The sequence below is a fragment of the Temnothorax nylanderi genome, unplaced genomic scaffold (genome assembly GCF_030848795.1).
Source record: "Temnothorax nylanderi isolate EJ_2023f unplaced genomic scaffold, tnyl_v1.0 TNYL_tig0046_pilon, whole genome shotgun sequence".
Classification (NCBI taxonomy): Eukaryota; Metazoa; Arthropoda; class Insecta; order Hymenoptera; family Formicidae; genus Temnothorax; species Temnothorax nylanderi.
Genome location: NW_027249108.1, coordinates 608878 through 636819, shown reverse-complemented (window position 1 = coordinate 636819; position 27942 = coordinate 608878). Strand labels below are relative to the sequence as shown.

Below are 27942 nucleotides of genomic sequence, written 5' to 3'. Positions count from 1 at the left end.
AAGGTAACCAGAGATAGAGCCAAACACATGAGAGAAGTAGATTCCTCGTGATCTGCAATATGTATTTCGTTCGATTTTCAGGACGTGGCGAGCCGAGTCTGCTGAGAAGCTTTCGACGATTCCTGCTTCCTGCTTGCCGTAGACGCCCGGCCTTTTCATCGTCATATGGCGGCTGCAACTGCGATTGGACAAAACTTTTCGAACTCCAAAGCGGTAAGTGCTGTATGTGATGATTCCGCGCGTTAACAGCGCGATTAATACACGACAACTTTTTCAACTCTTTTATTACTCATATTATACTTTCGTTGTTATAATGATACGTGAGATTATACAGCGATACTCTACAAGTTAGTTTTGATAAGAAATAAGAGGCGCGGATTCGAAAGAACGTTCCCGCCGCTCGCGGACGCCGACTTTTCCGAGGGAGTATGACTCGCTCGTGTCTCATTCGATCGAGATCGAATTTTCGATTAACTTAATCGGCGACTTTTACGTCCACTTCTACGCAGACTAACTTTAATCTCGGTTTAATTTACTTTTTATCTTTTTCTAGGTCTAAGAATTGGGAAGAAAAGATAATCAAATCAGTTAAATCTAGATTAAACACCATTAAATTTATAGTGTTAAATTATATTTAATTTAAGTAATTTTTAATTATTGCTATACTCCACTGTCCAGTGAGTTTAAATAATATCTACTATTTTGTATTTAAATAATAAATTTCGACATGGTAGTTAAAAAGAACAAAATGTTATCTAACTAAAGTATTGATTTAAATTTTATCCTTTAATATTTAACAGTGAAAGTAATTTACATTGACAGAAATGGACATTAATCGTTTAATTGGCAAAATTTCTAATTTTTCTTTTTAACATATTCTATTCATATTACCAAAAAGGTATCACTTGACAAGTTAATCACCGATTAAGTTAATCGAACTTTGAATTCGCCTTCAATTAGTATCACCCTTCTACATCCTCACAAATTTTCAATCACATACTATTTCAATTGTAATTTTAAATTTCTCTGCGTGTGTTTATATCGAAATTGACGCTAAAAAATTGCGTCCTATATATATTTTTGAAGTTATTATTAAACCGTTATAAAAAAATCAATTATTATAATAATTCATACAGATTGCAATAGCATTATAATAAATTGTTGTAGCTCCGTAACAATAATAATTCGCAAGTTATAATAATTAATCGTTTGTGGCACACTAATTGACATACGACTTGTAATTATTTCGTCGATGATGATAGGTGACTTAAAAGCGCGTAACATAAGCGGAAAGTCGGCGTTTTTTGAAACGTGTAGAGCGATCCGAACGGCGATCGCGAACCCACGTCGTCGATCGGTTAATCCGCGGTACAGAGTAAGAGTATGAAATGTACAAAGCGGGCATGTCTCTTCCTCATCTCTCGTGCCGTACTCGCTTAATTTCCTACCTGTTTTTTCTTTTCTAAGACTACGGCTTCGCGCGATTGGCGATTACTTCCCTCTCTTTTTTCTCGCGCGTTTGCTCGAGACCGAAATCTGACCGAAATCGTCACCTTCGTCGCCGAATAAATGCGCCGCGAAGTCGTCGCGCGAACGGAATCATTAAGGCGGTCGATCATTAAGTACTACGATATAAGTTTTGGCACTTACAGATTTACGATTGCACTAATTGCGAATGGTACCGCGGCCGCGCTCCGAGAAAACGCCCTTCTTCTACACTATGTATAACATATATGTATATTTGATATCAAATCTCCGCGGTGTGCGGCGCAGCGAGAATCGCGACCCTCGCAAGATCGTTCTCGATCTTTTCTACATTATCCGGGCTACCTGGAGGACGGTATTGCTATTAATTTGTCAGCTGCTCGCGCTTAATGACGCGCCTAATAACGCGCGATAAAGGCATTCTCCGCTTTATCACTTAATCCACATTTTATCATCCGAAAGAAATTTTACAAGAAAATCTCTGCTTACATCGCGTTACAAAACTTCGCTGTACCATTTAGTCTTAATTCGCTACGAAAGCGCCTGAAAGTCTTTTTATCGCATAGGCATAGAAATTAATATGAAAAATATCCGAAGTATAAATACGCGATAAGAAAAATGGCAGTGCTTTAATTCGGAAAGATTTTTCACCTCCTCCTTGTTTGTTCGTGGGTCGCGCGTGACCGTTATACGTGAGATTGTCGCTTTGACAAATCGCTTTAGCTCGAGTAAAGCGACGCAAAACCACCGACGTTACAACGATGCACGCGTGTCCCATGAATTTATGAGTCTTGAAAAGAGTTAAATATATTTCTTCGGGTATACGCATACCCTCGGGTTATCAAAAGCTGATCCTGTATTTTTGAAAACGTGGGACGGTGATTGCCTTAACAATGAACTGAAGAAAGAGATCTGAATTTTCAATATCTTTTCAACGCAATTTTGAGTACAAAATACATCTCGTACCCGTCTGTTACTTAATTACACGATTTGCACGACAAAATCTGAATTTCTATTATGTATAAAGTATAATCTAGTAATTTGATCATGGAGAAATTATTTCGGGATAGCATCTTTGAAAGAAGCGGATTTCATGCTTAATAAGCGAGATTGAAAATTTTATCGTATTAATTCAGATAATAAAGCACAAGATTGGCACAACGATTGTTCGGGAACACGGATGCTCGTTGAAAGACACAGAGAGGAGAGATGTACGTAAGCGACAGATCACTGGTAACTGTTACGCGTGTTCCGTGTGTAATATTCTTACGCAAGCCGTGGCCTTTTTCCACTAACAAACAAAAATTAAAAAAAAGTAGCTTTCTATCCTCATGTATGAGAAGCAAGGCGTTAGTGACGTTTCTTCGATCCTGCTCGCCTCGAGGCACGTTGTTTTTCATGGACGTAATATGCTCGGGTGGACAGCTCCCTTGTCCCTACCCTCGTGGTACGATAATCGACGGATGTTCAGGGGGGGGGGGGGATAAAATTCAAACGAGGCCGAAATCCGTATGAACGGTGACGTCGCAGTTGTTGGGCTTATCGGCGGCCGCCATGTTCACCTCCACCAAGGTGTCGACGCTGTTGATCGGGCAGCCCTTGAGGATCTTCTGCGCCGCCAGGCTGGTAAATTGCACCTGCATGTCGCTGAGACTGGGATAAGAGTGCAGATCCGAGCCTCGGCTCACGGTCTTATCCAGATTGGGCTCGGAGCCCTGAGGGGCTCGCTGCTGCTTCACCGTCTCGAGGTTCTCGATGTAGACGTCGTTGAAGGAACCGCCGAATCCGTCGTACGACTTGGTGGGCGACGGCGGATTCGAGGCGATATTATTCTTCGAGCCGGGATGAAGTAGATTGCGGTAACTCAGCGCGTCCTTCGACAGCGACAAGCTAAGCTTGCGCGAGTTGTTCATCGCGTCGTTGGTGTTCTTCGTGGTGGACAACGCGGCGGCCTCGTGCACCAGGGCGTTCTTGTCGACGTTGTTGGTCGAGCCGTCGATCAGGTGGGCCTGACTATTGTTCAGGCGATTCGTCAGTTTTAATTTATTAGGCACTTCGTCCTCGACTTTCGGCTTGTTCTCTTTGTCAGATTCCGACAGTAAAAGGCTCGTTTTTGGCTCTTTCGACGCGTAGAGGGATGACGGACGCTCGACCTTGACCGGCTTGTTCAGCTTCTCGTCGTCTAGCTTCGATTTAAAAAGCTTCTCGTCGTCCACCCGGGTCTTGAAGGCTTTCTCGGCCACCAGCTCCCTCTCCTGCTTCTCCTTGCAGTCGATGACTTCCTTCTCGGCAATCTTTGTCTTCACCGTGCCGTTCTCGAAAGTGATTACGGACCTCATCGGTGAGTTATTCTGGTGAACGTAGATCTTCGTGCCGGGCGAGCCGGAAATGGTCGTCGTGCTACTCGTGTTAGAAGCCAGCGTCACGCTATTCTGTATCGTCCGTTGCTCCTGCGACGACGGGCTCAGATTGGTGGACACCTGAAGGGTTATCGAGTTCTGCGCCTCTTGCAGAGGAGTCAGCGTACCTTGCTGAACGACTTTGAGCGGTGACGATTTCGTTGACAGCGTGGCCGTCTTCAATGGCGAGCAAGTCAATTTCGTACTGGAAATCGACTTGCCGCTAGAGTGAGACGAATGACCCGACGAAGTTTTTTGCAGCACCTTGAGATAAAAATTTTCTTATTCAAAAATAAAAAAAATTAAAAAATTATATCGAAATTACAAATCTTAATCATTCAATTGTTATCTAAAAATCAAAATTTTGAACTTTTGAATACATTTTTAAATAACGGACAGAAATATTTATAAGTTTTTTTCTTCTGTAATGGAAAATACATGTTCATGCAAGTCTTTCGTTACATATTTATAACGGAGTTATAAATCCACCTTGTGCTGCGGAGAACCGTTGGCCAATTTAGTGCCGCTGTTGCTAAAATCGTGACTTGGTCTTCTGGAGTTGGACTGCCTAGTGTTGGGCCTTCCCAAAGTAGTCGTCTTAGCCGGGCTGGCATTTATCGTTCTAACTGAACCAGAGCTGCCGCCGCTTCTGCTGGGCGACGAATTCGTCGAGTTTTTATCGTTCTGCGTCTGATTACGCGCTTGATAGCCCTCCTGATTGGTGGTGCTGGGCGGTAGAACGGACGCTCTAGACGTGCATCTGCTCAGACTGGAGCATTTGGATCTCGGCAGAGTGGAGCACGGTGACCGATGCCTTCGGGAGCTTCTTGGCGTCGAATTAGCCAACAAACTCGAGGAGTCACCGCTGGCTTGGCGCCGATGTCGCCTTGGTAAAGTGGCCGATCGCACCGAGCTCGAGTCATCCCACACTTGGAAACTGGCCTGCGACTGGTCTAAACCCTCCATCATCTGAGAAGAAGATTCGATCGATCTGATTTCAATCTGATCCAAAACTCTTTGCAACCAAGAAATTCTTATTTTCCTTTAATTCAATTCTAACTAAATTATTTGAATCGTTTGTACTATCTCCGTTTATTATTATTATTAAATTTTCAAGTTCAGGGTCTGATAGCTCGATATGTTGTCGCTTCAAGAATTCTCATTAATTGCTAGGGAAACCGGTTAATTAGCCTTGCGGCGCTAGAAGTATTGTGTAAAAAGTTTTGTTTTGCTAGTTCTTCTTGGAAAGTACCTGTATGCAACTTACCGAAGGGCTGGCGGCCCTTGTCTGCGTGGCAACGCTATGCAAATGCACGACGCGCGGATTAAACCACTCGGTGGGGGGATACTGAGCACTGAAAGTGCCCATTAACGGTGCGCCCTTCCTCCTTGTGCTCCGCCGAAAGAGCCTGGAGAGCAGGCCTATCTTCTCTGAAAAAATCCCAGAAAAGCCTTGAGGAAGGGATTTAGATTTTGTTGCGCTTTGTTAGAAGACAATAAGAATCGAGAAAGGGCTTGCCAGCTACAGGGTGACTAAGAAGCTGCGATCTGGATTGTAATATTATCTATATATCGGGGATATTTCGCAAAGCTTATAATTGTTTATAATTGTCCTAGTATAATTGGGACATTTGTTAGTCGCGCAAAGCAATTTACTATTAAAAAAAAAGCCGTCCACAAGGCAGAATGCAAAAGTAATAATCATTCGAACATCCCATCCTGCGAATATAAATATAATTACGCAATAATTTTCGTTTAAAAGCTCCGAAATTCTGAAAGGACAGTTATATACAATCGAGAGCATTTTTATTAATAAAACCGATTCATCCATCACCCATTAAAGCAGTCACCCATCACCACGCAATCCCTTTCCCGATTAGACTTACTGGTTGGACTGTGAGGCGCGCTGTCCGTGCTCGCGTATTCCGCGCTGGAAGACGTGTCGCTCCTTTCGGGTCTTCGCGGTAGGGACCGTGAACTTCCGCTTCTGTGTAAACGTCTGGCCGAGCCCCAAAGCCGCAGAGAGTGTCGCCTCTCGAGACGGCCGGGCATCGACCGACACCTGGCGAACAGGACTTTGTCGTTGGGATTTCCTGGAAGAGAAACAGACAAAGTTGTTTTTAACACTTTATTACATTACATACTATTATAGAAAATAATTATATATATTGTATCATACGTAAAACGAATGAAATGTTCAAAAAATATGCTGACAAGTTGATGATTATATTAGAGATTTGACAGTCCTCATATTCTGCCCGTCATGCTGTCAGACACGAATAATCGTGGAAAATGTGTTCATGTGTGCGTGTCGGGAAAATTAAGGTGTACCACATCGGGCAGATCGACTAGGAAGAGTAAATTCTACGTGGCGCGCGGAGACGCACGTACAAATATCCGAACGCCGAGACGACGCGTCGCTCCGGTTAAAAGGGTTAATATCGTGAGTGAGGCGCGCGTTGTAACTTAAAAAATGAAGAAAAAGAAAAAAGTGGAATACCCTCATTCCAGAGAGTTTCATCTTGGTACATAGCCATGGGCGATACGCCGACGTTACTGCCCGACGACGAGTGGGTTACCAGCGTGAGAATCAGTCGAGAAACGAGTAAGAGAAAAGTAGGAAGATTATATACGTGTGGTCCTGTCTCCCCCTCCCCCCCCCCTTTCCGCAATGATGTCGACAGCGTATGTAACGGTAGACAATGTCGTGACCAATAGCTAATATATCGGTTGTGCTAAACGCTTTCCAGGCATCGTCTTCCCTAAGCCGTTCTTTCCTTATCTTTCTTTCCCTATTTCTCCTCGTTCTCGTACGTGCTCCATGTTGATACTGGCGGCTCTATTCTCCGCGTAACGTACTCGACGCACGTTAAAAAAAAAAAAAAGAACGAAAAAAGACACACCGCAAGCAACTTCCGCCTGCGTCGTGGTATATAAAGTATAAAAGGTCTCGACCGATGTATCACGAAACGCGAGAACTTTTTTGTTAAAGACGATAAAAAACCGTAGATAGAAGAGAACTTATGTCGTGGCGACAAACGAAACGACAATTGTGTCAGGATTTTTCATGTGTAATCGGGGATCAGGCACGGCTGATTCCTTGGCTCAGAGACGCTGACGACGAAGATCAGGAATAAAAATACAAGTGGACATATGGCGGAGAAGGAAACGAGCGTTGGATCCCTCCCCGAGATTTCCGCGAACGTGGCAAAAAGTGAAATTAAGATCGCTGATTTTTCGTACGCGGTCGCGAGAGGAATTGACGATCTTCCGGCGGCGAGGCTTGCGTGGCTACCAAGGACGACAACAACATAAACGCTCTCCCGACCCGTCCGTCGAGTCGCCGGCAGAAAAAGGCCTCGGAGAGTGAGCAGCTTAGCGAACTGCTCTCCTCCTGGACACAATCGGAACGTTTCCCGAACACGTGCCGAACGAGTTTGCCTGGGCCCGACCGGTCTGCCGGGCGAGCGAGTTCGTTCTCGCGAGTTTTACGAGGGCTCCGGCTTCCTGCGCATCCTCTCGTGAGACACGGCGAAATCGATCTCAGCCTCGCGCGTTTATCTGTTCATCTTTTGTGCGTGTCATCCTTTTGTCATTGTGCCTCGACGTTTCGCAAAAATTACGCGAGGCATTATAAGTAATGCACCTCCGTACGCTTTATGTTACGCCTGCAGCGTACATTAATTTCTCTGCACGATTAATTTCTCAGCGACTATATAGGTATTATTTAATAACTAGAATTTCTCCACTCTGTCGTACTATATTTAGTACTTTCCTGAAACATAATTTCGGTCCCACGTACGTTTATCCCGCGTCGTGGAAACGGTGCTAACGCGTTAAATTGATCGGCAACGCGTTATAAATTAACTATCGCGATTGATATCGCGAGACGGCGCGGCGCGGCGATTCAACGGGAAACATGGTTACGGGAAAACTTTCCCTCGTGGTGGATAAGTCTCGCGCACCGCAGGAGACAACGGGATACGCGACACTCTAATAAGACGCAGAGAACTCCGCGGTTACTACTGAATGAAGACGAAAGCACGTTAATCGCGCCGTCACTCGACACCATATCTTTCGCGCTCGATGTATATAGCCGATATTTTCACGGCATTAGCTTCTTGCACGACAACTTCCTCGTGGAAGCGTATAACATATATCTATGCTCCTTGTGATTAATAGCCTGTCTCTTTTAACAGCGTTTACATTACTTCATGTTTTCACATTTTAACTGACATGTCTAAAAAAAAAAGTGGTAAAGGAAATTTTTGACGAATAATTTTCTTCAAAGTCATCGCGTGTATACCATCACGAACCGCTAACAATTATGGACTTTGTCTATTGAAAGAACGGCTCGAAGTGATGTCAGGCTCAGAGAATAATTAGCAAGACTCGTCTTACCTCCGCAAATAACGTCCGCCAGGTTCGTCTGTACAGCCTGATGCGTAACATCGCCGTCTCGCAGAGTGAGCATCTCGCCGTGTACGAGTGCCACCGCCTCGTCGTTGCTCATCAGCATGCTACCCTGACCTCTGGACCCGTTCACGTCCCTGGAACACCGCCTGGAGCTACCGGAGTCGCGTCTAAGCCTCTTGGTCTCGGGCGTTACGACGAAGTAGCCCTGAGACGTGTGATAGATCTTACGTTCTTGCATGAGCTTGGCGAGCGCGTCGTAAACGAGCTCTCGGCTGGGCCTCTGCATGGCCGGGAAGGCATTCCTCAGGGCTGATCTGAGGGTGTCCAAGGTCGCCGCCTGCCTCTGTGAAGTCAGCTCCAGAATGGCCCAGCACAAGGCTTCTGGCAGCGGCGTGAACTGACCTTGGGAAACTGGAGCCACTAGACAGTCCTCTATATCACCTGCAAAACGAGAGAGAGGCTCGAGGTTAACACGCTAGCATCCTCGCCCGGGCATCCGGAGGCCGCGTTATTTTTCTAGGAATTAATTGAACGGCGAGTTACTTTACGTAACTTGCTTTATGCCTCAAATACCAATTTTGCGCCGTTATAGTGCTCCGGATTTTACGACCGTTCGTCACATTAGCGCCCTCGGGGATAAAATAAGCAATAAGATGACGCCGTAATTTTATATTTCCTATTTATTCCTATCGCCGTAGCAGTAAATTTCTGTTTGCCTTTTGACGCGATTACGTAATTTTCAAGATTACCGCCGGTGAAACGCAATAGCTGCTCTGGTCTACAAATCTGGTGACATATTCAAATTAAATTACATTCATGTTGGAGCCTCTCTAGAATCGAGGCTGCTCGCATTTCCATACGTGTAGCGACCGCTAAGTATTTCATTAAGAAACACATGGCGATGAGAAAGAGTCACGTGTTGAACTTTATGCCGCATTCGTGATCGTGGGTTTCATGGAACGGAGATACAGTCATTCTAATTACGAATTAATCGAATTCCTTCCACGAATGAAGCCGAAGAACAAACGCGATCGGCGAACATGAAAAAGACGGAGAATTTATTAAGCCCGGGAGGCAACGGCTCGGGTATTACGGGAGAATCGAAATCCTTATTCTTCCAGTCACGTTTTACGGTAACCTGGCGACACCGCGACTGCGTGCTCTCCTACATCTGGTTCACGCCCACAAAAAGAATATGGATTATTCTAAACTCGGGGGGAGGGGGGAGGGGACAGGACCTCGAAATTCCCCGCGAGATCCGCGCTTCGTCCGTGCGACGAATCTCTAATGTCCTTTCGAAGTCGATACAGAGAAAGTCAATGCCAACGTCAACGTGAAACACGCTCGCCTACGTATCGTAATATTATCCGCGATAAAATATTTTATTCCAATCCATAAACGATATGCCGCGCGCACAGAAAATGTCTATTTGTGAAATCGCTGTCTGATCGCTTATAATTAAAGGTTTCCACCGATAGAGAAGCTCCGTTTGAAGTACGAGAAAGTCGACTGCCGAGAGACGTCGACGTTGAGGCATAAAGTTCTTCTAGATCGCTGAAATATTTTAATCAATGTAATCGCGGCTAGTATGCCAGGACTCAACAATGCACTCGCGAAGCCACTTGCTCTACCGATCGTGCATAATTAAAGGTTTCGAGCCGGCGCGGCGCGGCGGAGAGGAGCTCTATTTAAAGTTCGTGCGATCGCGGGACCGCCCTCTCTAAGGCGCAACTCTGCAATTTCCCTGCACGTCTGTCAACGGTTGCCTTTGTTGTTCGCGAGACAGGACAAGACGGGAAAGAGCGGGATCTCCAATTATGCGTGTAACTAACGTGTAGAAAACGCCCGCTTCACGAGCTCCCGTTAAACAATTGCCGTAAATAGGCCGAATAAGTCCGCCTTCCTAGCTCTCCTTCGCTCTTATATTCTTTCGGGGCATCTCGCTGACAGGACAAGTTGTCTCGTTGTCCGCCTCTACGCTGACGTATATCTCCGCTTGATACGTGTTTCATAAAGCCGGGTCATACGAAAAAGGCCTCGGCAATGCTTCCACTTTCGTCTTAAACATCATTCTCACGCTCGATGCTCATTGAATATGAAGGTACCCATTTAGACTTCGACTACTCTATACTCCGACTACTTAGCGAAATTATTCTCACGCTCCGCGTTCATCCGCGTCTATAGTTTAGTTCTTTAGTTAATGAAATGAAGTATCGTTGTTCATTCAAGATACTCGTTTCTGGTACACGTTGCAATCTCGTTTAAACTTTAAACGCTCAGCAAAGGTACGTTACGGTAATCGAGAGAATTTTTATCTCGACTGTTTCTCGATCTCATACATTATTGTCGTTTATTTACATCTCTCCTCGCGCGATTACGGTGGTCAATTGAATTATCGCGTCTCAGGCTTCAACAACAAGCGGCACCTAATGCTCACGTGGGAGCGGCCAGTTTCGGTTTCATTCGCGCAAGCGAGATCTTATCTCGCGAGCGCGCTGAAAAAAAAAACATGATCTACATCATCGTACCGGGAGATCGCGAAACGAGCCATGTACCACGGTTGCGTTGCACAATTTTCAAGGAGCTTTGTCGACGACAGACGGAAAGACGGACGTCGTGGCGAGGCCAGCGGGATCATGGAACTCGATACGTCGGTTTCTGGGGCGTGGATGCTTGCCGACTCGTGCACCACGTCGTGAGAATCCCGTCCCGAACGTGTCCCGAACGTGTTCTCCGCGCGCGTTATCTCGCGCTCATTATCGGCGCGCGCTCCGAATTCGAGAGGTCGGCCGACGAGATATACGTGCGAATTTGTCGCGACAAAACTCTCGGGGACGGATCCTCGTATGACATCGCGAGACTTTTTGCCTCGTTTGTCACGTTTCTTTTTTGAAACATACGTTTCTTATCCTTGAGTGATCTTTTTTTTTTTTTTAGGGGCGATTAGATGACGTCGGATAACGCGGCTTAAATCTCAGCCTTGTTTTACTCTTGAAATTAAACTGTCGAGGTGTACGCGCGCAATTTCAGACATACGCCGAGAACGCCGACAATTAGACGCGCGTCATAAATTTTCCGGAAAGCGTTCTGCATGCGTCAAACCGCTCCATTTGTCGTTTTGTTCCAACGCTGCGGCGCGCGATATAAGACCGCGCCACCGATCGGGCCGGACGATTTATGACCGATGGACATTTACCACCCAACTAGCGGTTGTGCAAATGGCCATTAACGGTTTATTCTTATTTTTGTTATAGGCTACGCTTTATGACTCGTCTATGCCTATGGGTAGAATTTAAAAGAATCGATCTCGCATCGACGCGCTGTTTCGATCTCTGCGTCGCTCTATCGTTTTGCGGCTTTCTCTCGATCGCAGATCTCGATATTGCAATGTCATTTTGTTGTACAAAGCCGCTCTTATTATCCGAGCACAAAGTACTCTAAATAAAATCAGGTAACTGGATCGGGGAGAAGGGAGTCGTCTTGGCATTTATTTTATTTTATTTTATTTTTTCATTTATTGCGCGCGCGCGCGCGCGCGAGCTGAAACATTTCTCTCTCAACTCGTTCGAGTTCTGCGAGTTATGACTACGTCACGAAACTCGCAATAACAAACGCGAAGTCGACGACACCGATCCGTGGAACAGTAGATACCGCGAAGGCACACACCTGCCGACCTGCGGCGACCCTGCGAAAGGCTATTATTAGCATCCTGCACCTTTCTATCATTCCGCGGGACTTTATTATAATACTACTCCGCGCTGCCCACGTAGACAGCATTCGTTTGGCGTACCGAAGTAAAAGGTAGAGAGCTGACTGGCATTCGGGTCGGTCGATCTGCGCCCACGCGAAAATATATATCGACAAATATCACCGCGGGCAATAGACGGATGCAGAAACGCGGAGACAAGAGACGGTGGCTGCCGACGGGAACGACGAGACTGGTTACTTCTCGGACCGTTCTACGAAACGCGCGCGCGCGAGTGCGGTGGGATCACTTCCGGTGTACTGTACAAGCTGCAGTACATGCTGCATATATCCTTATCGCTGTGATCCATCGTGTTGGTTGGCTAGTCGGGTTGGTCGGTTGGTTGGTCGGTCGGTCGACCTCCGCCGCCTTTATGGCTATGCTCATGGGAAATGGCAAAGACCACTCGCCACTCGAGGAATCACCTCGTAACAAGGCGACCTTTGAGTCGCGTATACTCTCCACGAGTCCCCGGCGCTGATTATATGTAAATCCTTAAGACGCCACTTCGTACCTCCGGCTATAGGTATATCGATTCCAGCGACTCATTCTCCCTCATTTGTTTATCTTATGCCGCGCCGGTCTCTTTTTGCCGGATTGCGTCAGCGCGCGCGAGAGCAAATACGGAAATCGTACATTAGATTAATCATACGTTAGATTGTTGATTGCACGGTATAACAGCGTTGACAGCACCGCGGAAACCATTTTACCTTTTCACTCTTCTAAAAGGTACCTACTGCATTTATCCGGAAGGTTAAATAAGACCGAACATTTTACTCTCTACGGACGCGAATTTACTCCCACGAATAATATTATAATAAAATAAAGCTGACGAACGTTTAATTGATTTCCTCTCTTTGTTTTATTCATAAAAAGCAACGGGAGATTAACTGATTCTTACTAACGCTTAAAGGAACAGTCGTAAGAGTTGATTTTATCAAAGTTAGTCGAGTAAATTAAGCGACCCTCTTTCTTTCGTAACATTAGCTATGATACAGATAAAGTTGAATGATTTATTTAAGTCTGACAAGTCGACGTTGGTGGATTCGATTCAGTCCTGAGAGCAGCTGTCGATAGCGAAACTCTCACGTGCACAAGAAGGATGAAATATATGAAAGAATCTGCAATCCTTTCGGACAAGGCGTGGTTAGTTAATGTCTGATTCGCACGACCAGGGTCTCGCGTTCGTTCCTACCGGATTTATGCATCCCTGTCGGCAGTCAATAATCCCGCCGAGACGCTAACCGACTGTTTTGTTATCCGTGCGCGGAATGCGAACGTAGTTATGTAACAGGCACAAGTCAATTATAAATAAGTAGACACGCGCGCGTGTGCCCGGTATTCCGCTGTCTGCTCCCGCTGCTGCGGCTGCGCACCGTCGGAAATAAATTTTCCTGCCGCGAGAGCAAACGCGCCCCGCGGAATTCTCGTCGTGACACGGAACACGAGGAGCGAGTCGAAATGAAATGGAGCACTCATTAAATTCGAACGCGCGAGCTCGAACTAAAACACGAACGTGCGCCCACGTCGGGATCGTTCCCCCGAGTACACGTTACATCATTCCACGATCCCCGTGTTGCATACAATGCGCCTCACGTTGCATCGTTCCGAAAATTAAGTCGTATTGTACAATTATCCGGCCTGTATCTAACGAGATACGAAATCTCGGCGCAATTATTTTTTGGAAGGCGCTTTGCAGTTACAAACGGGGTAATTTCTGAGTACTGGGTAACTTCTGACAAGACGTCATCGCGTCACGGCAAATGATCCGCGCTCGTGATCTTTTCGAAGAGTTATCCCGCTATCGAATCCGGGTCGCGACAATGTGCACAACACTCGACAACAGTGATGAACACACCGTGCCTATAATGATCTTTGCCTAAGGCTAACTCCAAACATCGTTCGGTTGGCTGAGACCTCGCGAATATCCAATCTGCAAATAAGAAGTGTTGACGATTCGCATCGCAAAGGAAATATCTTGTGACGTTAAATTTTTTATGGAATATTCCGATTTAATTTGATTAAAATCAGAAGTTTTTAATTAAATTCTCGGATACGAATGCCTCTGGTTATTGCGAAATCAGGAATATCTTTATATATATATATATATATATATATATATATATATATATATGACATGATTTATCGTTAAATATCGTATTATAACGTGTAAACATTGCTATATTTTATACGTTTTTATATATTAAAGATATAAAGAACTTGGAATTATGTGTACGGTTACATTCAACGATGAACGCGGGAGAGTACCTGTTTTTCGCGCAGGACCCAGTTTTTCAATAATGTGCATTTTACACCACGCGCACGCCTACGACCTGCACGTGGTGTCATTGGCTGCGAATTCCTACGGTCCTACGCAGGTGGTGAATGACGACATATCGCGCGGACAGCGCAGTATACCTGCGCATTTAACTGCCGCCTTAAATAAAGCTTTCATGAGCTCGGTAGCGTGTCCTTAATCATCCGACGAGACGTCATCGTAAAGTGTCATCTCGAATTATTAGCGAGGAATATTCTTACATTTCTTTTTTTTTATCATCTCCGAACGGAGACGTTGGCGCATAACGCCAAAACATTCGTGTATTCCCCGCGCTATCATCCGTACGAGAAACAGAGTATATACACGGACTTTCTCTAGGCCTCTCGCATCCATCGAACATAAGCCGCTTAACTTTCCGAGAAGACACATACGTATACACACGCACACACACACACAAACGTGCGCGCGTACATGGGTCCGCAAATTGCATGCGTCGATGCTTCTAGATGTACGCAAATGCGCGAGCGCATATATTATCGGAGACAATACGCAGCGAAGCTATTACGAGGATAACCGTGTCGCAAGATATGCAAAAAAAAAAAAGAAGTCGCCGTTGTTCATTGCGTCATCGCGCATCGTGATATAGATTGCGGTCAAGTATTCTTTTCTCCGCGTCGAAGTTGAGTCGTGTCAGAAAATTCATCTTCCACGCCGCGCGATAATGCGTATAACTTTGGATAACTTCTTCTCGGCGGTATCGCGAACGATCATACGGAGTGTCGTGACACACCGGCCACTTTCCATCCCGAGGCCTCCTCGTATATCGTTTCTCGATGCAGGTTCCGCGCGCGCTATATATCCCTCTCGTATTACAGCCGCCTAGCGTATCCAACAGGACGGCATAACAATGCGAGGCATTTTAATCCTTCGCCTACGAGAACTGCATCAGAAGACGGGGGTGGGGGAGGGGGAGGGAAACGATGTAGAGCGCGCCCGCGCGCGTGCTTGCGCGCGGGATCCCTTTTTCTTTCTTTGTCGCGGGAGCCGCGCGCGAATCCCCGTTACGGTGATATTAAATTTCGCCTGGATCGCCAACGGCGGCACGGAGACGACTAGATCGCGCTCGGATTTAAATCCCGACCTCACGGGTCGTGTGATTTTTCGTTCGTCGGAAAGACGATATAAGCCGAGGCCATGAGAATCGACTCGTAGCCTCGATTCCGCCGTTCGACGCTGCTGCATCATGCGCCGCCCGCGCCGCCGCCGCGCCGATACAATTCGTTCTCCTGGCGATAAGGGCGCAGCCCGTTCGCTCGCTCTCGCGTTTGACACGAGCCATTTTGCAAGCACGATCACTCGACGCGCCCGTCCACTTCGCTATATAATTGGACAGTATATATACTATCCTAGCCCTAATAAATTTATTACTAATATATATCGCGATTTAAATCTTTTGTACGCAATATTTAGCAAGATACATTATTATACACGAAACATACAGATTTGAGATTTTCGTTGCCTCATCGTCGATCACGACCGATAATGGTGTAATTGAGTTGAACCGAAAGGGATCGGCCCTCGAGCAATAAATCTCACGTTGTGCTCGTTGTGGTGGCCGGTTTCAGACGGTGCGGTTTTAATGATAATTAGGAAGCTTTTCTACGCGGTGAGGCATTGCATCGCGCTCGGGAACAAACTATCTTCGACCCGCCACTCCCAATCGAGAAAGTTTTATATTATTCTTACCCATTGTTTCTCGGGTAACAAGTTGGGTAAGATTGTAGGGCTCACTACTTGCGTTTACCAATATTTTATCCAGATTGAATTATCCACACTGTTGGGAATATAGGATCGATATCAGATAGCTCTGTTGCGTTAGTAGACTAATAATTATCGTTTTCAAAAATTTTGACGTATGGCTATGAAAGGAGTGGGATCTATCCGAATGATTCATGCACATATACATACGTCAAGTCTGAAATTATTGATGTAATCGCATTCTCGAAATTATTTAATATCTCTTGAAAAAAATTCTTTTTGCTTAACTAACTGATCAAAGTTTGACGAAGAGTCGTGTACATTATTCTATAAGAAGAAATCACACGTCGAGGAACATTATAACAGAGGGCCGACATTCGTTGTAGTTGGTTTCTTGCTAAGGTAGGTCATAAGGTAACACGGAAGTGATGCACGTATTTATCTGCAGAGGCGAATGTGGTCGCTTGACTATCGAGGCCAACGGAGCACACAGGTGAAATGTCACGACTGTTTGCTAGTGATGAAATTCACTAACCGGAGATTAGGCGGCAGTAAATACAACGGTAAACGTCTAAAAACGCCCGCCCTCGCGATATTAACGGCGAGACGGCACCGCTAATCTCTCATCTCGTTTAATTGCGCCGTTAATTTACCTTTGGATTCTCTTCGGCGGGCTACTTAACGTCCCCGATGAGCGCAAAGTAAATAAGCGAATTCTCGATGAGTCATACGATCGACACATTAAAATCATTAGACGATAAGCTCCTTTAGGAGAAAAAAAAGAGACTCCGCAAAAAGTATTTCTTTGGCGCGTTGAATCGAGCCGACTTCGGCTCAAGAGATCGCCGCCTATCCTTTTAAAGCGCAAATTACACGTTGGCGAATCTCCTTTTCGTCGTCGTAAATTAAAACCAGCGTCTTCAATTCCGCGCGGAAGAATGGGCGATTGCGGCGCGTCATCAATCACCGCCGAAGATATATTCGCGGATTATTGTACTCCCTTGACATTAACCTACATATGTGAAGGTAATGCGACTTACGCTCGCAGAGGCCAACGTGGATTTTACAAACGCAGCGCCACCACGCCTTTCGTCGCCTCTATGGACGGGCGGTACGCACCTTTGTAATTATGTCGCTCTCGCGCGGTTGGTCGCGCCTAAGAAGTAATCGCCACATTGAATTGCCCGGTCGAACAAAGCGCCGAATCGGTGTCGACGACCCGACGCGTCTCTCGTCGTAAACGGTTAACAATTCTCGAGAAAATTACCATGATTAACTTTTCGTTTTACCTAAACAGCAATTTTTTTTGTATGTTAAATCCAAGCATGGACGGAATAATTGATGTCGATTGGCAAATATTCCGATTCTCGTCCGTGTCTCGCACGTCGACTTACGTCGCCGGCAGGATCGCGAGTGAAGTAATAACGAATGCAGCGAAGAGAAACCGGAGTACGGGTTTCCAATTCTAAAACGTGCGATCGCGCGGTACGACCTCGTGCTCGGCTTAAATCGGATTCCAGGACGTGTGAAATCGCGTCGCCGCGCAATTCCGAGCGAATGCAAGCGGGCGAAGTCACGTATAGCAGCGCCTAAGTGGTCCCCGATACCGATGCTGTCGACAATGTCCGTTCGATTCAGGTGCCCGTCCGACGCACGCACGCGCGCCACACGAACTAAATGTAAACCGGTATACGCGCGGTATTAAAGTCGATAATCCGGCGCAGAATTTATCTTACGACCCGTCGTCATCGCTGTAACGCCGATGCGCGCGATCGTAGATTTTTTTTCTTTTCAACCGGCAATTTCACGAGTTCGTCCAACGCCCATCATTCGTTCGCTTCATTATTCCGAAACGTTTGTCACGAAGTGTTTACGAAACTGGTATTCGAGTTGGTATTCGAGAAGAGCGACGAGACGTAAGAAATCCAGAAATCATATTTTCAGGGAAAGCCTGCGACCGTGGGATCTCGAGATGAAGAAATAAGTCATTCCAACTTGACTAAAAACGATCTTGCGGCACGACTTGTTTTGATACTTTGCGCCGCTTATGTTCGTTCCACGTCGTAACATCGCGTCGTTGTAATGGATTAGCCGTAATGAACCTACGGTTCGCGTTTCACCTGAAGAAACCCGTTTTCCTTAACGGCTACTAACAATAGCAACGCGATCGTATATACCCACGCGAAAAATTAACAACGCGAATGGCCACGCGATATCCGACGGGCGGTGGTGCGTCCGCGTGAGTCGCGAAACTGCATCTTCGTGCCTATTTTCGAAGGATATCCGCGCGCGTGCGTCGCGAATAGAGGAAACCGGTTAAAAACCGCCCGCGCGATAAACGTTGTCAACTTTTATAGCCGTTTCAGAAAATACCGGCCCGGCCCGCGGAACCGCTGCACTTTGCATTTAGAAGAGCATTTATTAAAATGACCGGGGGACGTTTTTATCTTATGCGTCCGATCGTTCCGAGAATACGAAAGTATCGCCTTTTACTTTCGCCTCTTCGCGACGGGAATCCGCGATTCTAATCAAACTTCCACGACAGGAATTCGCGCGCGATTGAGATGCAACGGAGAAGGTAGTTCGGCGAATTTATGCCGTCTCCCCTTAGACGACATCTCGCTATTCCAGCCCGGATCCTTTATCGTCGGCCCCAACGAAAGTCGCGCGATATCGTGATGCCCGACGCGCCAATTTCCCTACATTTTCTCAGAGCGAACCGTGCCAGACGGACGGCACTCCGGTGCCGCGATCCGCGCGCGATACCTACGTGCGCTTCGCGACGATCGGCGCTCAGGCAAGTGGAGAAAGAGAATATATATCCTCTCGCTTGTGTGTGTCGAAGGTGGCGGGTGCGGGAGAAAGAGAGAGCGAGATGACGAGAGAGAGATATACTCGCGAGAGCTCTCCGGAACGGTCCAGTTCTCATGGATAGTCGGACGTGGTATGAGGTACTGCCCGACTTCGCCTGGCCTGCCGGGTTATTTCTTATTCATAAGCTCCACCAGCCACTCTATGGGATGTTTCAGCCTTTTTCCGCGCAAGCTTTGAATTATTCCACGACAAGAGAAAAGACATTTTTTATCTGATAATTATCAAAAATATCTCAGATTTAGCAAGATTGATAGGAAAATTTTTAGGGTGATAAAAGAAAGTTGTATCGGGATATCGATGGATAGCGTTTCAATGATGGAAGATGAAATTACAGTTTTTTTGCATTTCATATTTTTATCAGAATTTCTCTGATGAAGCGTTTCTGTATTTAGATGAGAAATTGTTTCATTATTTTTATTTACAGTCAGTAGGATATAGGATTTTGTACGAAAGAAGCTGAAACGCCTTGTACAACTTCCGCTCGGGTTAACGTTCGGCGATACTTTGTGACCCGCACTGCCGCGGCCGAACGCGGCATAAATTTCACTCGCATATAAAATCACGAGAAATCCAAGAGACTCGTCCTTCGTCCTTTTTACCGTCTCTCCGTATGCGTTTTAAACCAATGTTCCTCAACCTGCGCGCATACCATTGACGCACCGCGAGCTTATTCCGAGGGCCCCGCGAGATATCTCGATCGCGCATTGGCGAACGAAGATAAAGTTCTCGCGACAAATTTAAACCGAACTGGATACTGCCGCTGAGAAAGTGTAATATGCAAAGGGATTATTTCACGCGTGCACGGGACGTCTCAGAGATTTTATTGGCCGCTCTCAGGCATCTCTCGGGGATGTTGCGGCGGGCGCGTTTTCATCGAGACTACTGATAAGCGACTTAATCCTAGACGATTCGTGTGAAAACGAAATGCATTTTATCGTGTATCTTTTTCCTTTCCCTTCGCTCTCTCTCTCTTTCTCTGCGTCATATTTCATATTATATATATATTTAATGTGCATAAAATGTAAAAATTGCTTAATTTAAACCAATTATGGAAATAGCGCAGGAAACAATTTCTCAAGGACGTTGATATATGCCCCGATAAGACGGAAGAGATAAGAAAGCCGTGACAATGGCATTGTTTTCGGGAATTTATTAACTATATACGAGACGTCGCTTTCGAAAGCGCAGGTTTCACTCTAAGTCAATTAAATGAATCGCGGCGCGGCGCGGAGATCTTTCGCACGCTCCCCCCACGTATTAGCCGTATTTCGCTAAAACGCATAAACTGTTTTCCGCTGCACGGAACAGTTAGTCAGAAATGAGTGTGTACGCACATGTACGCGTCTCGCGTACACGCCTCACGCGTGTATCGCGCTCGTTATATTGTTGTCTATGCTTTTACCGTTTCTACCTCTCTATATACGCCACTCTCGCGGCCTAGGCTGCGGTCTAAATATACCCACCGGATGAAAAGTACATTAAGATCGCGAGAGAAAGAAAAAAATGCGTTCAAATAAAATTTATTGCTCGCGATCAACCGCTCGCCTCCAACGTTCCCGTCAAAAAGAATACGAAAGTCGCGATGCACGCGACGATATTCCCGATTACGGAAATGACTCCCTCGGTGCATCGCGCACATACATACATCGCGCGCGCGCGCGCGCGCGCGACCGGGATGGATTTTCTTTCGCGTAATACGATGCGATATTACGATCTCTCTTGAAACATTGTCCACTTGTTTGGCGTGGAGTGCCGAGTTACTCGCGCACGATTCGCGCGCCGCCGCCGCGCCGTGGAGAGCACCCCGGCGAAGTATCGTATCGGCTTTCCATCCCGAGAAGGTAAATGCCGTACGTACGTCGTGCACGGTGTATCGCGTATCGGCGTCGTCGCTGAAATTCTGCAGTTTTGTACGAGGCACGATGCGCCTCGATAACGAAGGATGCCTTTCCCTTTCGCGGCCAGAATGCCACGTTCTTTGCTCTCCTCGACTCTCTTCCAACTTGCACGAGAAACGCGCGCGGGTCTCCACTCGGCGCTGTATAATTTTCCACTCGTTTCCCGTAGCGGGTCATTATGCGGCCGATTGGCCGGATTCCCTGGGGTCCTCTCTCGCGTCTTCATTTCGTTTCGAGAGAGACGCGCGCGCATTCACGGAATTATCTCTTTCGGCATTTACGAGCGTCCTCCTCGTGAATTCGTCTCGCGTTTTATTGTCCGCGCTATTACCTTAAACGTTTCCAAGTTACGCGTCAATCAGTCGTGCGCGTTGTCGCTTCGTTCGAACGGCTGCCGGATCATTATCGCGATAAAAAGGAGAATCGAATGACGCGCGTACCTATATCACATTACCCGTTCTCTGAATGTGTGCCGCGAGAGAGAATCGTCACAGCTGCGCGTATGTACCGGGCACGCTACGGGATCACAGGAGGGTGGCTTTGCATTTATTATCCGCGCGCGATCTAGGGTGAGCGACAAAAAGAGCAGTCTCTCCTCACGCGTTTTGTCTCTCCCTCCCGAGAGAAAACGAGGCCGCGGTAATAAACGTTAAAATTTGATACTCGATCATTGCCAAACATCGCACATGTGTCACGTAATAACGTGACACCGCACTCGCTTCCCGAGATGTGATTAATACGAGCGAAACGCGTTAAGCTGCCTCGTATAGTTGCCAATCTACGCCAAGATGTTCGCCCGCTGCATTATCCAGAATTGGTTCGCGGTCTGCAATCGTTGGTTTGCGCTCAAATTATTCTCCGCGCCGACGAATGTGATTTGCGGTCTCGCAGCCTGTTCTTACTTTGCGTAACAATCGAGGAAACGTAGTAGGCAGCGTTTACGTGAACGCCGTGGACGCACTTCCCGTGTGTTGGTTGCAGGTGCGTTTAAAAGCGAGCGCCTTGACCTAGACAATCGCCTCGAATGGCGCAAGATACTTATTAGCAAGACTTAGACGATACTGCTACGCGCGTCTCTCTCTCTCTCTTTCTCTCTTTATCTCGCGTGGGCGCACGCGAGGGAGGTCGCGGATTAATTTATTAGCCGATGCAATTATCCGTTACTCAATGCCGCAGCCGCAGTCCGTTCGTTCGCGACGTGCCGTTGCTGCCTCTCGACATTTCGTATCTCGCGATTGCGATGTTGATTTAAGTCGGTGAATTATCTTGTCGAAAGGTAAGACTCTCCCTCTCTGTCTCTCTTTCCCTACCGCTACCGGTCTTAAATTCCCCGTGTAATTACGATCGCATTAAACGCAACTCCGCCTCGCTCTCGCATCTATACTAATCGCACAGCCGGCTACGTAAACGGCGCCGTTTGATCGCGTAATATAAACTAATATCGCGGCGAACGCTAAGGAGATAGCTGCGAGTTCATCATCACTCGCGGAATAACGTTCGCTAATTTGAAGTAATCATACGCGCGTATATCCATCGATATTATAGACTCACGATCAGATAATCCGCATTCTGCCATGAAAATTACGTGTAATTATCTATCGTTTAAACAATTACCAGCAAATATGTACGTGTAATGACTTAATTATTCAGATAATCAAGAGCATTAGATCCTGCGCGCTAAGAGATGGAAAGTATCCGTAAACTTCCGGCTTTCATGGTCAAGTGCCACGGGGGGAAGAGGCTTTCAGGGGTCTTTCATGTAGCAAGATATTGCTTGTCCGGTAAGAAAGTCGCGACGCATCTCTTTGCGCGGCAAATCGCGCAAAGTTGTTGACGAATTATGAATATGAATAGGGACGGCGCGGCGCGTTAAACTCACCGTGGGGAAAATTGTCCGAGTAACGTCTCGAGAACGGCAGGAAGGAGCGAAGTAATAGCGAAGTATGTCGTGTCTCGACCCCACCATCATCGTGGTAATCGTCGATCTACGAGGAGGCGGCCCGCCAGGATCCAGCTGACACTCGACAGGAAGTTGCCACTCGAAAATACCATGGCATACATCGATGGGCCTACAAACGTTTACACTACGGTGGTAGATGGATAGACAGATAGCTCGTTACTCGGCTCTGTCATTTCACTCGCTCGTACACGTTTGCACACGACGGAACGAACGAACGAATCGTAGGACCGTGGGATCTCCTCGTCGTTCTGTAGCCTCGAAATTCCTAATTCCCCCTTTTAAACTCGGGGGAGGCGAGTAATCGCCCTTTTAAGATCCTTATAATGTTAATTAATGTCAGGTGCACATCGGTATATGGTTCTCTCCATGTCTTTACCATCAAACTCGTAATTTCAGCGAGAGGCAAAATGTGTAAAATGTACGATAATAAAGCAATAATTCAATAATGTAAATCTTTGAAATTCAAAGAATAATGATAATAATAAATAATAATAAAATATAATTTGACGATTAATTTCTGGACGGAAGGATACGAGAGTATTTATTACGAAGGTTCGATATCCGGGGAGGGATATCGTTAATTCGTTGCCCTTGACTTGCAATATTCGTTAGGTGTCGATATACTGATTATACGTTTAGGCAGCAAACGTACTCGCGTACAAATCTCTCGCCTCTAATCAAATGGTGAAAAGAATTTTTTCCTGACACGGGAGAGGTAATCATACGCCGAAGCTTTATTCCGATCGGGCGAATAGCAAAATCGTGACAGGGGAGGCGTGAGAGGCTGACCGACCTTACGATTACAGAGACGTGTTTAGAGCGCGCCGTGGCCTTAAGGTATCGACATCGTGTTCTCGGCCTCGCATTTAGCGCTAAATGCGACTCTGTGTCGGATTCTCTCAACTTTAACTCGCCCGACACAGAGATTCGATTAAAACGAATATGCAAGCACGGAATGCAAGCACGCTATCGCCATTGTTTGCTGAATAGCTTGTGAGTGAAAGATTTGCGTCGGTGCTCGTTACAACTCGAGATTGAGACAGACGATTCAGGAGGGGAAAAAATCAAATCGAAAGTAATCGATAAGCGGTCATGGAAATGTCAACCAAACTGGGTAGGCCAAGGGGGGTCAGCTGGAATCCCGTTGTCAGGCCTGTAGCAAGACACGTTGCACCCTCGTATCCTTTAACGTGCAGTTCCAACCACGATTTGAATCGCGCAAAGCAGTTTCTTCGCGTAGAAATACGCACTTTGCGCCCGGGAAATGAATTAAATATCAAAGTGTGCATGAGAGATTCTCAGAATTTAATAAATTATTTAAGTAACAGTTAAACTATATTGTCATTAATTTTATTCCGTCCGGCACAACTATGCAATCAATGAATATTTCTTTATATCTAAATTTTATTCTTGTAGGGAAAAAATTATCGTTACGATTCTAGTTTCAGTGTGTATTACGGTTCCCCTCTAAAATCAATTTCGCATTGTCTCCTGATAATTGAGATTTAAAAGCGAAGGGATCGTTCGAAGTGACATTTCTTGCGGGTTCGTACATTCGCGAGCAGCATGACTGCACAATCGCGATTCCCGACGTTTCGGATCGCCGTTCGCTGGTCGTCGCAAAATGCGGCTGTATACTCTCCGATCCGCGCCGCGCTAACGCGCAGACGGAGTTTCGCGCGTCTTAACAACGTCCATCAGCAGCCAGTCGATACGTAGGTATAATGAATGAAGCACGGCGTTTAGCCTAGCACGAACAAAGACGCTGAATCGCAATCGTCACGATCGGCCCTCGACACGTAACGTACAAGTATATTGTACGAGCGCGCATTCCGCGTTGCCGCACGCTCTACCGTTTGTGCGCTGCATCTGTGTATACGCTCGCCTATTTATAGTATAGACACAAAGTGCAGAAATAACTGGATGTCGATACGGCGCTATTAATTTCCCGGCACCGTACACGTTCCGGCACGTCCTGGAGGATCCTCGTCGTTACGCGAACCCGAGCTCCTTATCTCCTTGATACATTGACTTGGCCCGCATTAGCATTCGCGGCTTGCATTTTAACCAACTATGTGCATGCAATAAACGTCTGGAACAGGTATAACGTGTACGTCGCGCATGGTTTTTCCGCTATTAGATATCGCGTTATCGCAAACGCGCCGTGGATCCCATTTACCTGACAGGAATATCTCCTGATTGAAAGGTGTGATAATAACGTAGATATTAATTGCAGCTAATATATCGTATACAATCAAGCACGTCTAATTAATATAATAAATAGCTCGTAGCCTCAAGTCAATTATTACTCGTCATACTCGGCAAATGAAGTGGTCGATGCACGAGCTCGATGATTGCGTCCAGATAAATCGCGAAATGGGAATTATGCGTGGAAAACGCGTCGCTTATCGGGCCACGCGTCTCCAATGGGGTACCACGACTTAATCGATCGCCCTGGAATGCCGCTACTGTCGCACACCGAAGGAGGCCGATTTATTACCCCGCGAGAACGCACCGTATGGATTTCAGTTAGGGCGTGGAGGAGACGAGAGGGAAGGTCTGGCATTCCAGACGCGCGCGCGCGCGCGCGCGAGCGTCGACGTCCCTTTCGCTGCGCCCGTCGACGTTGAGGATGTTGGACTCCTCGGCGTGCGAGTCGCGTACTAATCGGGTCATTTCTATGTGGAGTGCAATGTGCCATTTTCCTTTTTTTTTTCGATCAGCCATCTCGGATCTTCTTAGGTCGAGTTTCGGGGAAAGCTTCGTATTCGGAATGGTTGTGCAAGTCAGAAATATACGATAATAAAAAATGAATAAATTTAGCAAGCTCTTCATATGATTATTAAGCTTGAAATGCGAAATATCGATCTAACTTATATTCACATGCTTCTTTCAATCTTATATGGATCTCAGCACGTTCTTGCAAAATGCCGCGTAGATTAAATCCTTGTTAATGAGCCGTCGTGCGCTGCACGCATCTCGACGCGCATTGAACGTCAACACGTGCGCGTTCTGCAGGAAAGTCAGCGGCACGCTAACTGGAAAATTATGCAAAAACCACCGTAATATTTACGGAGCCACTCGTCGTCGCTTCGCCAAGATGTGGGAAAATAAAGAGGTCGGACACATAAGTCGGGGCGACTCTCGGTCATTCGCGAAGTGGACGACAGACCAATTATGCGGCGGCGCGAAATCGGCATTACCGCACGTGCATATAAGACGCGCGTATTATGCGCGATGGTGTGCCCGGTCCCCCCGATCAGCAAATAGTGGAATGTTAGCCAAGCTCGTTTGCCACACGGAGGTATCCGCGTATTAACCGGAAAGCTCGTCGGCGCGGCATCGCCGTCGCCGCATACAGGTGGCCATTTAATATAAAAACACTTTATAATCTTCGCGCGCCTTGATCTACCGCGATTAACTGCATTCGGCGCAGTTAATCAGCGACCGTCATTAACCCCAATTACGAAACGCCGCAAATTAATATTCAGTCGGCCGATTTATTACACGATTCGTCGACTTGTCTCGATTTAATGTCAGACTTGGCACGCACAATTATTGTTTATATATTTTATACTTACTTATATATAAGTATATTTACTTAATATTTTACATTACGCAAGTGTACAATATATCAATTATTATATATTACTCTGTTACTGCTATATTTTTCACAGCTGTGTAGACATTGTAGACCAGATAGCGAATAAAGACGAAAAATTCTAAAACGGCCGTGTTTCGAGCTGTAATGCGATTTTTCGATGTCTACAATAGACTTTCCCACGCGAATAAAGTCACGTAACGTGGTCTTTATCGCGCAAATAAATTTCTTTCGTTTTCGCGAGAGGGTTTTTGCACCGACTAGCACGGCGCATCGTAATAACGAGTCGGGTTCCTACGCCGTTGCGCGGATACGCGCGTGCATTAGCATAAGCCCGGTATGCGAGATAGTCGAGCGTAGGCGTACATAGATACGAACACGCGGGGCATAAAAGGGAGCAATAAGATCGGAAAGAAACGGCGGAGGTGGAAAAAAGACCGAGGACACCGACCGAAAAGGCGTAAAAGACGGGCACGAGAGAGAAAGAAAGAGCGCGAGGAAGACGCGAGGAAGCGGGAGTGCAAACGGGTGCGCATGGGTTACCCGATAAGATATGCGCGAAGCTATTTCTGTAGAACGTACGTTGACGACAGGCGCGGATTACGGGAGATAAGCGGATAAGGAGAGTAACGCGTAAAGGTCGGGCACCTTCTGCGCGATTCCGATCGCTTTATTTACAAGGAGTCGGTTTGCACTCAGCACACCACATCCTTGGGCCGAAACGTTGATATTTGAAACTTTACGATAATTGCAATACAAATACGTACTTGTTTTATTTTTCTAGGCATTAAAACTGATTAGATTATTTCTCGCGCAGAAAATAATTAAAATGAATGCGGCCACGCGGATTATTACCAATACTTGATGCATTGCAAAACGACTATGAATGGAATCTTCAGGTACTCGAGCTTATCTTAACCAAAATGGAATATTTCGATATGTCCCGTCACGGCAGTTCCCTATTAGCAAAGGCGCCGTGGTGAAAAGCGAAAAAAGATAGAAAGAGACGCTCGAGATTAAGTGATCATTTTCGCACGTTGCACTGGCATTGGAATTCAAATGCGCCAGGAACGAGGGTCACGCAGGATTATCTCCTCGCTCGTAAGAACTCGTTTTTGTAAAATATCGACGCTTTCACTTTCACTTTCACAGATTGCTTTATCTTTAATTGAACTCTCGATTATCTCAGTTTAAATAAAACGTATTTAATCCGGTCGTACGGCGAACGCAATCGTTGCCGTCGGGTTAAATCGACCCTCGGACGATGCGGGAGTTAATTCGATGGTACGTACCGAGGCAGGTGATCGAGTGGTCCGCGGGTGGTCGTAAAACGTTTCGCGCCCATGCCGCCCTCAAAACCTCGAGGGCGCAGGGCGGTCCGCTAACCATCAGCACACCCGGCGACACGTGGCCCTTGTACCTTAGCTGCCGGGTCGCATCCACCAGAGCCGCGTTCCACCAGCATTTGGAATTCGCTTCCAAGAAACTCTGCAACATACAACGAAATAACCTTTTACCTGCATCTCGT

At 46.5% G+C, this 27942-nt stretch overlaps 1 protein-coding gene across 2 annotated transcripts in view; it reads right to left on the bottom strand.

Moving 5' to 3' along the window:
• Window positions 1-267: 267 nt before the first annotated feature.
• The window catches only part of Knockout (Stork-head domain-containing protein knockout), a 71055-nt gene continuing 43380 nt past the window's right edge, over window positions 268-27942 (bottom strand). Inside the window, exons 3-8 of one of the 2 annotated variants that reach the window (XM_071705401.1) lie at window positions 27707-27902; window positions 8286-8741; window positions 5771-5977; window positions 5152-5336; window positions 4374-4853; window positions 268-4148 (exon numbers count right to left, since the gene is read on the bottom strand). In XM_071705401.1, the coding sequence (XP_071561502.1) occupies window positions 2976-4148; window positions 4374-4853; window positions 5152-5336; window positions 5771-5977; window positions 8286-8741; window positions 27707-27902 (2697 nt within the window). In that variant the 3' untranslated portion in view covers window positions 268-2975. The remainder of the gene's footprint in view (window positions 4149-4373; window positions 4854-5151; window positions 5337-5770; window positions 5978-8285; window positions 8742-27706; window positions 27903-27942) is intronic. The other variant, XM_071705402.1, reaches the window with a different exon arrangement.